General features: G+C 42.1%; 1 protein-coding gene across 1 annotated transcript; it reads right to left on the reverse strand.

The window, feature by feature from the left end:
* Nucleotides 1-5,320: 5,320 nt before the first annotated feature.
* On the reverse strand, nucleotides 5,321-10,137 carry LOC130604450 (procathepsin L). The gene is made up of 7 exons (XM_057418967.1): nucleotides 9,970-10,137; nucleotides 9,524-9,646; nucleotides 9,289-9,444; nucleotides 8,708-8,932; nucleotides 7,030-7,198; nucleotides 6,569-6,686; nucleotides 5,321-5,754 (listed from the first exon to the last, which is right to left on the reverse strand). The coding sequence occupies exons 1-7, from the start codon at nucleotides 10,093-10,095 to the stop codon at nucleotides 5,655-5,657; spliced, it is 1,017 nt and encodes a 338-aa protein (XP_057274950.1). The 5' UTR covers nucleotides 10,096-10,137; the 3' UTR covers nucleotides 5,321-5,654.
* Nucleotides 10,138-13,412: the final 3,275 nt, after the last annotated feature.

Genomic DNA, 13,412 nt, shown 5'->3' on the forward strand with positions numbered 1-13,412 from the left:
CCGGTTTGAGTGTCTTAACAGCCCAGCATTTATTTTAAACAGTTTTATGTCACTGTACACATGCTGTACAGGAAGCTTTCTCTGGTAATTAAAAAAATGCCAACTTAATCATTAAAACCAAAACTTAGTATATTTCCACAGTGATTCCCAAGATTGTGATTTTCCCATGTAGACACATGAGTCGACATGGGAGGAGAGAGCTTCAGCGGGTCCTCGGTGGCACCCCGGGAGAGTGCATTTAAACCACTGTTGCCCTGGAGGAACACACATTAACACAGATGAAGAACTTACTTTGAAATTAGAAGTTAAAACCTGATGAATGTCCAAAGTGGATCAGATGTCACAAAGCATATGGGTGACCTTTACCAGGCTGGAAAATCATATCTTTCCTTGCTCACATCTCAGCCCAAGCACAGTCCTGCCCTGGAGGCCCTCACAAAGCCAGCTCTACCCAGAACTGTCTTCTGAAGGTGGCCAGGGAGAGGAGGAGCTCACTCTGACTTTGCTCCATCTTTGACCCCTTCTTTTGAAACCACAAGATCTGCTGAAGGTAAAGTAGTAGGTATCAGAGCTGCAGCACCACACCTACCAACATGTTATTTCTAAAACATGTATTTCCCAGCATCATTTTGTTGAGAAAGGCTATCAGGTTTTGCTCAGAAGTAGGTTTTGCGTCTCCTCGAGGTGGTGAAAAGTCTAATTGAACAAAACAAGGAAGAAGCATTTTAAAAAGAACACAGTATGTATTATATAAATACCTGCTTTCATGGTTTCATTGCCCCTTTACTCACAAAGGTTGGTGGTAGCTCTTCAACACAATGGAAACAAAAACTGCCACATAAATAAAATTTTAAGACCACTGGAAAACGTATAATCACGCAACTTAGCATGAAAAAAAGCAAGCAAGCAAGCAAGTTCTCTGTGAACACAGATGAAGGTGGTTTCTACTGCGGACCAAATGACTCCAATATATCTAATCAATCCATGGATCAGGTCTCCAGCATATGGAATTTCTTCCCCAAAGTTAAAGTTTCAGGTTGGGCTCCTTGCCTGTTTTCAGATGAGCCTTGCTGAACATCACCTATGTTCAGCTTTGGAATTGAAATCTTTGTGAACGAAATTTTGTGTCTGATTATATCCTTTCTTCCAAATGCTTTAGGTGCCCCTGCAATTAAATTAAATTTCACCAATGATTTGATAATGGCCTGCAGAAGAGAAGGCTCCAGGGAGACCTATAAGAAATCTGGAGAGACACTTTTTACAAGGGCAGGTGGGAATGGCTTTAAACTGGAAGATGGTAGATTTAGATTAGGTATTAGGAGAAGTTCTTTACTATGAGACTGATGCAACACTGGAACAGGTTGCCCAGAGAAGCTGTAGATGCCACATCTCTGGAAGTGTTTAAGGTCAGGTTGGATAGGGCTTTGAGCAACCTCATCTAGTGGAAGATGTCCCTGACTGTGGCATGGCGGCTGGAACTAGATGACATTTCAGGTCCCTTCTAACCCAAACCATTCTATGATTCTATGATAAAGCCCTGATTACAGAATGAAAGAAAACATCCCTATTAGTGATTTCATCTTGAACAATTCTTTCTACAAAACAATGTATTAGTTAAGTCAGCACTTCCTGCTATGACTTCCCAACAAAATGAGGGAAAGGTACTGGGACAGACTGCAACTAAAAACAGGCTCTCAATCTATCATATACCTTTAAAGTGCAAAAAGAGCTAGGAAGCAGAAGCATCAGCTTACATTATCACAGCTATCCAAGTATACTCAATTCCTCGGTTAACAGCCAGAAACTGAAGTTAATCTCAAACATGTAAAAACTGATTAAGCATAAGAGATACATGGCAGGATTTTTTATTTCTTCAATGAGATTAATTAAAGACCAAATACTGATTAACTGATGCTCAGAAGCTAGAGTTTTTGTAGTTTTATTTGGTTTTAGTGGCTATTCCTATTTTCCTACACCTCTGGTTGTCTCAGAATGATGGGTTTGATGAGTGCCCTTATGCACATCACCAGTTAATCATTCACTATAGCAGAACTTCACCGATACAACTCATCACACTTGGCTTTCCTGTAAGGTTTCAACAGTGTGAGATGACAAATATTTTGTCACTGTAGCCATTCAAAGTATTTTGAAAATTACTTTCATGTATGGATTGTGTAGGAGGATAATAAGCTTATTTGTTCCACTGCTAATGTTAAGAAATTGATGTTAACATTAGCAAAGATGAAAAAACATCCACATTAAAAAGAAAAAAACACATACACCCCCCCCAAAAAAAAAAAACAAAAAACAAAACCAAAACAAAACGAAAAACTTTGGGAAGTTTGTGTGCTTCTTAGACTGGTTAAAAAAGAAAAACAAACAAACAAAAAAAAACTAACCCGAAAAACCAAAAACAAACAAAAAAAATCCATTCTACTTAGCAGTCACAGGTAGAATGAGAAGACCACTTTTAAAGGGAAAATAAAGCTTCCAATGACAGTTAAATTAATTTCTTACTGCAGTTCAAAGAACAGACACTTCATGTGTGAGTTGAATAATTTATTTTCATCGTTCTCCTTGCTTCAAGAGTACTTGCCTTTAGAAACTCATGACCAGCTATTGATAAACAGTCATTCATCAAGAAGATCAGGGAAACTTACGATACCTTTAGGTCAAGCACAGTCTAAGAAGCACACAAAAGAAAACGCAAGATCTTTTTTCTTCCCAAATTTAAATAAAACAGGAAAAGCAAGCAAGGAACGCACTGCTTTATCACTACACAGAATTGCCATCTACCGTGCATGTAACAGTGTCCGAATCACGTATTTTGATATGTGTAAGACCCCATTAGCAACAATAGCTGTAATAAGCAGGGCCCAAACACAGCAGTCCAGATAGGGTGTTTTACTGGTAATACCTGTGCATTAGTACCTTTATAAATAAAACATCTTGTAAGAAATGCAACTTCAGCTATCAGCAGGAATATAAAACCAAAGAAAATCTGGAAAGAAAAATACTGGCACACAGCCAGAGAGCTATAATTACTCACAGCTTTTCTGGGAACAACTCAGAAGCTTTCTCTGCACATGCATAATGTGTATTTGCTGTATCTTCAGAAAGGAACTTTTGAGAGCGATGACACTTTGCCCAACAGGATATACCATTATGGAATCATTTGCTATTTTGTAATAGTACTTCTGAAGTAAATGAAACAGCTCTACAGAAGATAGGGCCACTGCAGTGGAATTGCAAAAACAGACAATGTAATTCTTGAAATGTCACAGATTTTAAGTTTCTACCGCTTTGCCTAACTACAACTTACACAAAATTTTACTGTTTTAGTGTCATGTAAGGCAACAGTGGCTGAAGTTTATTCAGTTATCTGCATCACCTGAGTTACCCTGTCCCCTTCTTGATTATTCCACTCAGAAGAGAGGATGTTCAGCCAGAACCATCAGCAAGTTTTAAGGCATACAAATAGTGGCATTATCACATTTTACTTCAAAAAAATTCAGAGGCTGATGAGTCTTTTGTGAGCTACATTCCTATTTACGTGCATATACTTTGGGAAGTTACATACTTTTCTTTTCCCATCTGTTCATAAATACCTTGTTTTCACAGCAACTTTTATTAACCTTGGCTTTTGTAACCAAACACCTGTGCCTGCTGCCCATTATTTTACAGCAGTTCAAGTCCTAGCAGGCTTTGTACTAGTCTCACCCTTCACTGGATATTCTCACTGTCTTGTTTTAATCAGTATAGAAAACCAGCAGCATTTTAAGTATGGTAATGTTAGCTTTCAGGATTAAAAAAATGTTCAGACAGGTCTCTGCCAACCCCCAGGTCTGGGGCAGCAAGAATGAAAAACAGCTACATAAGCTGATAACAGTCCAGGGCTGTCAGCGTTTTCATCTTGCCTCCCATTTTGAATGGGTATATCACTGTTATTTCCTTCTGAACATAAACCTCTACAGAACTACCAGTTGAGCTCCATATTCATTTCCTCCACTGGTTCTGCCAGGCAGTATGGATGCTATCCGTAACAGGCTTAGCAAGACAACTTAATAGCTAAATTCTAACCGGTATTTCAGCACTGTGGCTTCTTAAATAGCTACTATTTAAGGCTAAGGGAGGTTCTTCCTAAAAAAAAAAAAAAAATCTCTCAGGCAGATTCCAGGTGAAGGAATTCATCAACAAACAGCACACAGCAACTACACACTAGTTAAGTTTTGATTATTCCAAATAACTCATCTTGGTTTTATTTCAAAAACTAATTATGGAATGCAAACTCAAGGCTTATTTTATAAACAAAGATATTCAGTTTCTGTAACACGCAGTCTAAGTGTTCCCTTGAATGCATGGTTATCAGTTTCATGAAAGATACTGTACTTAAAAAGAAACAATACACCCATAAAGTCTGAACTGGTGCTGGTTAATCTGCAGGACTAGGCTCCTTCCCCTCCAGCCCAAGTATGAGAGGAGGCAAAAACAATGCAAGTCTTCCCCCCAAGCTGTTTTTGGTGTTACCAATTCATCCTCCTCTGCAGAAACTACTGTTACCAAAACCACATCTAAACAAGAGTATGTAACAGTAATCACACTTCAGCAGCAGAGATACTCTCAGAAGAAAAAAGTCCTTTCAAAGAGGAGATAAAGGGCACAGTGTAAATCACCATAGTTTGGTCAGCCACTGAATATCCAACGACTGAGAGTGGCCCAACTTCACTTTCCATAGGAATGAAATTCCTACCACCTCCCCCCACTTTTTTCCCTAGACAAAGCTGGTGTATGGGCAGAATATGTAGGACAATAAATACTATCTCAAGAACCAAGCTTTCTCTCTCTCAGAATAGCCCAGGTGCTTTGGGTGTTCCTGCTATATCCTACAGTGCTCAAAGGAGACAACTGCTCTAACGTAAGTGTAGTACTTTCAGGTGGCATAAGAAAACATTGATGATATTACACTTAAGATCAGCTGCTGTATGCAGGAAAAAGACTGAGAAACTTTGTAACAAAGTACAAAGAACAAGAGATACCATCATGTCTGGACCATGGGACTACACCAGAATTCATTTACAAATGCAGTCCAGGGATCATATTTTCAGTCACTTCTACATTTTAGCTGATAAAATGAAGTTGAAAAACATCTTTGTGTCACAAATACTATAGTTTATAACAGCTATTAACCATTCCCAGATAGATAGGGTTGTGTTTTAGTAACTGATAAAGAAGCACAAATACAAACTTCAGCTAGTTGTACGATTTAGGACGCCCATTTGATGGAGTCTCAAGTGGAAAAAACACGTATCAAACAGCCAAGTCATCTGTACACACTGGAAATTAAAAGATTTATTTATAAAGTAAACCTTTGGACATATTGTAATTCTTTTTTAGAAAAAAAAAAGAAAAATACAAAGAAGAATCTATTAGATTAACCAGTCAAGCCAGCAATATCACAAGCTGTTTACATACCAACATTTACATTAATTTAAAACAAGTGGCATGTCACCAACATGTAAGACATATTTCAAAAGTTAAAAAAAAATAAATCAACTTGACTTTTGAAAGATACAAGTCTACCACATATAGACCAAACATGGGTTTGGTCATTCAGTTTAAAATCCCCTCTTGTACTGAAATGTTCAGTCTTCAAATTATACAAGTGGATAGCTAGCAGCTGTTGCTATTCCACAGTGGTTCTTCCTGTCCTTGGCCATGTAGATATATCCTTTGTCACCCCACTTCTCACCCCAGCTGAAAACAGAAGTAAAGGATTTGTTTTCATACTCAGAAGAGACTTTACCCTTCCCCCCCTCTCCCCCATATTTAAATTGAAGACTGCTACCTTCCATTTGTGGAGGAAAAAAAAAAAAAAAAAAAAGAAATCAAGATTCTGCAGCCAAACTACAGTGCTTTCCAGCAATTAAATGCATGTTGCAGAAGAAGCACCCCAAGCTCACAGAAGGGTGAGCCATCCTCTCATGAGGTGGAGACCTCAACATGCAATCCTTGATTATAGATGCCTGAACCTCAGACACTGCCCCCAGCCAAATTTAAGGGAAGACCAAGACTGCAAGCAGTCTGAGGGTGGTGCCTCATTATTGCTGAGAACATGAGACAAGCTCATGTGACATGCCCTTCAGCTTTAATTTATTGTTTTCTCTCTAACCCAGGAGGCAACTCCCTCTTTAAAGTTCAAGCATTACCCTATTTCACACATTGAGCAGTGCTCTGCTTCCAAAAAATCCATTATACCCTCACGAACTTGCTTCCTCTTGCTCTCCTCCACCACTTTAACATCTACTAGCTTTATAGGTTGTTGCACTACTGAGCTCCCTTGAATTAACTGAAAAAGTAGAAGAAAGAGTTTGCTGCTTTGGTTCTACTTTATGAGGTTGCCAGCAGCATAAGCTGGGTTTAACTTCTGCATAGAGTACAACCTGGAAACTGTTCCCGTATTTTTATGCTGTTTTTAATTGCTGTTGTCTTTCTGCACGTACACTGAAAGTGACAAACTACCTTCCCTTCCCCCCATCCCCAGAGTACAAAGCATAGACAGCAATCTTACCTGTTCTTGACAATCCAGTATTTCTTCCCATCTACATCTTCCCCCTCAAAGCCATAACCTACAACCAGAACACCATGGTCCAGGTCTTCACTGCTGCAGTCTGGTTCATAGTAGATACCTGTAGAGACATAAGACGCATGTGAACGAGCTCATCTGCAGGAAACTCTTCTCCCTCACCAGAAGTTCTGCGTATTTCAAATTAAATGATGCACAGCCTCTAGAAGGTCATAGAAAGAGGAGTCATAAGTGAAGTGTATCGCAGCAGAAACTGAAGGACAAGTACACAGCTATGTAAGAGAAATGTGAAATGTGGAGAACCTGGAGTAGAATTCAAATGACTCCTGATAACTTCAGCATCACAACTGTGGTGGGTTTTCACCTATTAAACTCAAGGGTAATGAATACGAAATAAAAAAAAAAAAGCAGAGTTCTGTGCATGCAAGTTGCTAACAAATCCCCACCTGACTGATAAAACTGGAATGAAGAATGGCCTGCATCAATAGCAACAGACACTGGACCCACAGCTGCTACTGCTTTCATGAGAGCTCTTTCGTGTCCTTGAGGGATGTCAACAAAGCCAGTGTCATTAGCAGCATTGTACTCTGCCTTGTAGCGACAGTCTTCATCATCCTAAATAAAAAGAAAGCCCTAGTTATTACATAGTCATCCTCTTAACATACAGGTGAACACATGAACTTCCAGACATCCTGGGACTTTGCTGCCGTGAAAACAAGATACTGAAGAGGATCAAATTGCTTCAGCAATGCTTTGAAAGAACAGAGGGAGAACACAGAAGGGGCTTTTGAGTTTCTCAAAGTTACTGAAAAAGCACAGGGAAGTGGAGCCCAAAAGGAAAACTAACAGCATGCAAAGGACCATCACATCCTGGAATCCTGCTTTTTCGGCGAGCAGGACAAATGTCTTTTCATGGAGGAAAGAAGCCCAGAATGCATTAATGGGCAATGCAAGAGAGCCAAGTATTCATTAATTACTAAGCAATCCAGAAACTGCTCATTGAGCAAGCACTTAAAAATCCACAATTTTACCTTGTCATACCTTGAAGAACGGTACAGAATGATTTGGAAGTTAGTCATTTGTATCATATGACCCTACATACAAGTACATTTACTTTTTTTTTTCCAATAAAGAATGAAGCCGAACTGTTAGTGTCACAGGCATTTACCACAAGAGAGAGGCCTAGTTTGGAAGTTAGGCCATGTGAAATTTGAACAGACTGGAGCAAGCACATCCCTCTCTCGTGTGGCAACTTAAGTTACTAAAGTTGCATCCCTGAACTAAAGGGACACAGAATACACCTCAGTTGCTTACTTTTTACACTCTGGAAGTTAGGCACTTTCTATAATCCACTAGGATCTCTGTAAGAGCCAAGATTAGGGAAAAAATTGAGATTACAGGAATGCAGATGAAGAGGAACCAAATCCACAGGCTTCTTTCTCTATTCCTCACAACAAATGGCATTGCTATTCCACATTCAGTCAACACTAAACTGAAAGGGAAGGTACTCTGCACTGAGCAGAACTCTTAAGTAGTCAAAAGGTTAAACCATGGGCTCTCAAGTAATACCACAATGTCCCACTGTGCTTTTGTCCTCTCATGTCTAACTTTTGATAGATAAGAGATTTTAGAAGTCTGCCCATTATATGCATTTATGCACATTTAATCTAATGGCGTGGCCAACAACTATTGTTAAAAAAGCAAATCACACTAGCTGCAAGAATTAGTTTGTCTATGGGTAGCAACTGCATAATAGCTCAGTTATGGGAAGCTGAACTGCACCCCTACAATTACGTAGCATTGTTGACAAGGACCGAGTCCTGGTCTAGTGGGTCAACCAAGATAAGGAATGACATCTGATAGGAGGGCAGCAATGAAGGAGAGAAATAGCAGTATTTCCCCTAGTTTTTCCAACTGGTCTGGTAAGATTTTGACCTCAAAGAGCAGTGCAGTAAGTGATTCCTACTGGGGCTAGCAGTCACTCTAGTTTTCTTAGGAAAGATGCAACAGAAAGAACAGATGTACCTATTACTATATAGACATTTTCCTTTCTAGGTATGAGTTTCCCCAACAGTTTGTCCACAGATCTGATACCTGCAATACAAGTTCAGCTATTACACTTACCTTTGCAGTGTATGGGTAGGATTCCTCTGAATCAATTCCCCCATTATCCTGCACGTACTGGAAAGCCTGGTCCATAAGACCACCATTGCAGCCTTGATTCCCCTCAGGGCGAGAACAGTCCACCAGATTCTGCTCACTCAGCGAAACAAGTTTGCCAGTTTTCCTGAAGTGCTGCCCTTCAAGAGCTCCTGTTGTGCTGAAAGCCCAGCAAGAGCCGCACTGACCCTGAGGCACAAATGAAGTCACATGTTACAAGTCTGGACAGATTAGGCAATTACAGTTCCCTTATCACTGACCTAAGCACAAGCAAGCCCAACACAAAAGCCACAAGACTAACTTCAGATTTACACTCCTAGCATGTCCAAGTAAAGATATTACAGGCCTGTTCGGTTCTTAAATATTTAGTACAGAATCCATAAAACATCCTAAAGGTGTGCAGCAATTTTATCAAAATGGCACCCAATTTAGTAAGCTTGCCCTAGGCTTCATTACAGAAGTCCATAGTTTTTCCTCTATGGAAGTGGACATAGCATTCAAGAAGCCAGATCTGCACCTGGTTAAAAATCTCCACTGGAGAATACCTGGTCTTTAACTGGAGTTACATATCCCTTCTCTCTCCAATCTACTGATCGTGGCACTTCCAGGAAGCTGGGCTCAAGGAACTGGGATCCTCTGTATTTCCTTTCTGACTTCTTGTGTATATATCCATTCATCAGCTGTCTGAACTCCTCAGTTGTCTGAAGAAAATATAAGACATGAAGTCATCATCTATCACACACTGCTGTTTAGAACTATGTTTCATGCCTCTGTACATACCATGTCACCAAACTGATTCATTCCCAACTTGTAGCTGTGTTTTCCTAAAGTGTGATCCAGATTATGGAGTTCAATCATTTTCAGATTCTTCTCCCACACCACTCTTCTCCAGCTTTCCTCTCTCTAAGGGGCCAGAAAACAACATACTTCAAGGAGGCAGCTCAAAGCTCACTTGCACAAGAGTTACGTGCTTTGTAGATTACTTGAATCATAAGTCTGAATGCTGTTTGAGATGGTCTTTTTTTGCCACCCTCCTAATAAAAACAAAGAGTACAGTACAGCTGAGTCGAAGCACAGGACAGGGATCTGGGGAAAACAGGATTATCCTTCCAAGTGCAGACCATAGTCTACATAGCGTAGAAACAAAGCAGACATGACTCAGCTGGCAGGGCCCTGCTGAATGCGTTCAGAGCTTGCCGAGCAGAGCACGTATGCCCGGCGCTCACCTCATGGTACTCCTTGTTGTGCCACGACTTCCACAGCTGCCAGTGGCTGTCGAGCTCGGAGTCAACTCTCGGAGCGGCGAAGGCCAGCCCCAAGCAGAGGCAGAGCGTGGTCAGACACAGATTCATGACGGCAGATCTGCAGGGAATGGAGGAACAGCGGTCAAACGGAGCAACGCGCCGGAGAGCCGCCCTTGACTTCACAGCCCTGAGCAGCGATGCCCGACCCGAAACGCGCCTGTTCGCAATTCCCCCACCCCTGCATTAAACTATTCATTCACAGGAGAGAGGAGCAAGCCACGTCCTCCAAGCTCTCCGGGCCCAGCCCGCTAAGAAGCTGGCTGCCCCGGGCCCCGCTGAGCCCCCCTTCGGAGGCCCCACGATCCGAGCCGGCCTCTGCCCGTTCCCCCCTGCGGTCTGGGTCCTCGGCCGCGGCTGTAAACAAGCTCGGGCGGCAGGGCTGGCGGGTTGGAATGGCGGCCCCGTCCCGGCAGCAGCCGCTCCGCCCCAGCACAGGGCCCAACGTCCGCTCAGACCCGAAGCCCCAGCTCAGGCTCGCTCACCCCTCTACCCCGCACACCAGCCGACCCGCCGTCCAGCTCGACAACACTGAGTCCCCGCGGCCCTTCTTATAGTCGCCGTGGCCGTGTCCGCCCCGCCGCTCCGATTGGCGGTCGCGCCGGGCCTCGTTCCGCTGGGCCGCGCCTTCCGCCGGGGCCTGGGCGGCGGCCTGGCGAAGCTTCGGGGGGGTTCTGGCGTGCCCTCCCCGCTCGGACGGTAGGGAGCCTGCCCGCCGCGGAGCACGGGTGTCCGGAGCTGCTGGAGGTGATGTGGGGCTGCCGTGGGGCAACCCGCACCGCCAAGGGAGCCGTTACATTGTGCAGTGTTTGTCTAAATACTGATGATGGGTCCGGGCAGGCTGGAGAGAGTGGCAGCACACTAGGGCAGCTGGAATATGTGTAACCTGGGGAGGACTTCAGGGTGGCAACTTTGACTAAAGAAAAACAAAATCTGGAGGAAAAGGACAAAACCGCAGGTTGCAGACCAGTTGAGGATGGCTCTTGCTCTGGTAGCCTGCCGGGCTGCACCCGTGCAGCAGAGATAGTCTGTGGCCCTGGGGGTCTCAGCGTCCTGCCAGAGGCCAGGCAGGCAGATGCTCTTGCACCGAGTCTGGTAAGAGTTGGGCATTTTACCACCAGCGTGGCTGGTGTCTATATGCGTAGTGTCCAGCTACTGGAAAGCACTACAGCACTGGGAGTTGCAGCACACGAGATGCAGAGATATACAGTGTCTTGGCCTACATCAAGCTAGGACTAGATAGACTTGAATTTTTATCAGGGAACTTGCCTCTTATAGTGGAATAACTGCAAGAGCTATGCAGGGTTCCCCCTTACACTCTCGTAAAGCCTGTATTTAGCTCACAGACTTGAAAGCATGTATTTAGGGTAAAAAACAAGGTTTGTAGACTTGTGCAACAGCAAAAAGGAAGAAATCATATGATGTGCGCTTCTCCCTTTTTTGATGTCTTAAGACAATGTATCATTAAAATGAGCAATACATGTTTCGTTACCCCGATTATCCTGGGAGCAGTCTCTGGCCCAGGGAAACCCTACAAAGCCAAATATGAAATATGAAATATGACCATCTCAAATATGAAGAGGAGTTGTTTTGCCTTTGCAAAGTATTTGTGTAAGTCTCCTGACATTGAACTAGTGTACCGATTCCACAAAAATACAGCCAACAATGGATCTCCTTGATTAGTGAGTAGTCATAAGCAAGCATTGGAAAGCCTCCAAGAAAAGAAGGTAATTTAGAGCTGAACTACTTACTTGGGTGAAAGCTCGCATATTAACACTGAAGACTGGTTTATCAAGATCATTTATACATGTGCAGCCGTACCACTTTGAGCAGGGATGTAAAATGTAGAGGGGACTTCTTCAAAATATCACTGCAGCAAATGTACACTGAGTACATTACAATTGCTAGGGATTATTTGCACCCCATTTTAATATTTACTTGCTTTGCAAAGCTGTGTTATCAAATTTCTAATGGTCTTTGTGGCTGAAATTTCTGAAAGTTCTTGTTTTGCCCAGAGTTGTTATATGGCTAGTAGCAGACTGACCATACAGAGACTCTGCAAACATCTTCTGAAGCAAGGAAGAGTGTGACATACACTGCAACAACCAGCACTGAACACTGGCACACATTAGAAGAATTAGAATGTAGGTGTGAAAAAGTAAGCTACATATCCTTGTGCTTTCTATTCAACCATTTGTATTTCCAGTTGTCAAACAACAGTTTCAAGACCAGCCTTTTCTAAGGAAAACTGCCAATTTCCTTAGGAAAATGAAAATGCATGCATTGAGTAAGACTATCATTTGTGTCTTCCCAGCATGAAGCTTTTCACTACTTAACCAGTCCTCATGTAAATACCTTAGGAGAGTTAGATGAACTTCATATAATTTGGCTAATTCATAGTTAGGTTTTTTGGTGGGTGTTTTTTTTTTTTTGTTTGTTTGTTAGTTGGTTGGTTTGTTTGGGTTTTGTGGTTCTTTTTAGGTTTTTATTTTTAGGTTTTTATTTTTTGTTTTTTTTTTTTTAATTTGTATAGGATTTGAGAAGTTTTTATTTTAACAGCTCTTTGCTATTATTTTCCATGCAGTGGGACTTCTCAGTCGTATTTGGGTTAGCTTTGTTTCTGCAGTTGTATTTGTTATCAACTGAACATTGAAAGGCTACAATTAAGTTCTCAATGAGCTGTGGACAAGGACTTCTCTCCTAAAAGGGCAAGATGTTTAGCTAGCATGACAGGAGGTAAGGTCAAAATTACAGAGTCTTGCACCATAAATCACATGTCTGCTGCTCTGTAATGTACCCTGAGATCCATGAAGCTGATGCTTTTCTGGATGGTGTGAGGTCCTGTCTCTTTAGGGAGGTTACCATGTAGTCAGCTAAGCATGTGATACCAGTGTCTTACCTCTCCTCATGAATACTCTTGTGCACGTACACACACACAACTGCCAGGTACCATTTTTACTATGAAGCTAACTTCAGCCTACAAGTTTATTTATTATAGTAGGTAGAATTTGCTGAAATTCTTGGAGGAGACAGGAATACTTTCACCTTCAGCACACTGACTTTGGCTTGCACTCAGTCATAACTGTTGTGTGGACATACCAGTTCTCCAGGTATTTTTGGAAGGGAGCCTGGGAGCCCAGGTGCAGAAACATAGGCATATACAGGGGAAATCTGTGCTACAACAGCTGTGGTCAGAACCTGGTCATCACAAGACTGCCATTTAGAAACCTGTGATAGAAAGCTAGCCTAGGACTACCTCTAACTCCTGGATAAACTTTTCCTCTCTGGGAACTAATTATATTGTCATCAATGTGAAGACTGCCAACCATGCTGCAGAGACTGTTCGTGACTGCAGACAAGGTAAAAAA

This window comes from Pezoporus wallicus, unplaced genomic scaffold (genome assembly GCF_028554395.1).
Source record: "Pezoporus wallicus isolate ANWC-B61680 ecotype Strahan unplaced genomic scaffold, APGP_CSIRO_Pwel_v1 contig_371, whole genome shotgun sequence".
NCBI classification, from domain to species: domain Eukaryota; kingdom Metazoa; phylum Chordata; class Aves; order Psittaciformes; family Psittacidae; genus Pezoporus; species Pezoporus wallicus.

Excerpts from the sequence above, each read along its gene's own strand:
- LOC130604450 (XM_057418967.1), bottom strand. The coding sequence starts at position 10,095 with ATGAATCTGTGTCTGACCACGCTCTGCCTCTGCTTGGGGCTGGCCTTC. Across the intron at positions 9,445-9,523 it reads TGAATCAGTTTGGTGACATG|ACAACTGAGGAGTTCAGACA; the intron begins GTATGTACAGAG and ends TATTTTCTTCAG. Across the intron at positions 7,199-8,707 it reads CCTACCCATACACTGCAAAG|GATGATGAAGACTGTCGCTA; the intron begins GTAAGTGTAATA and ends CTTTTTATTTAG.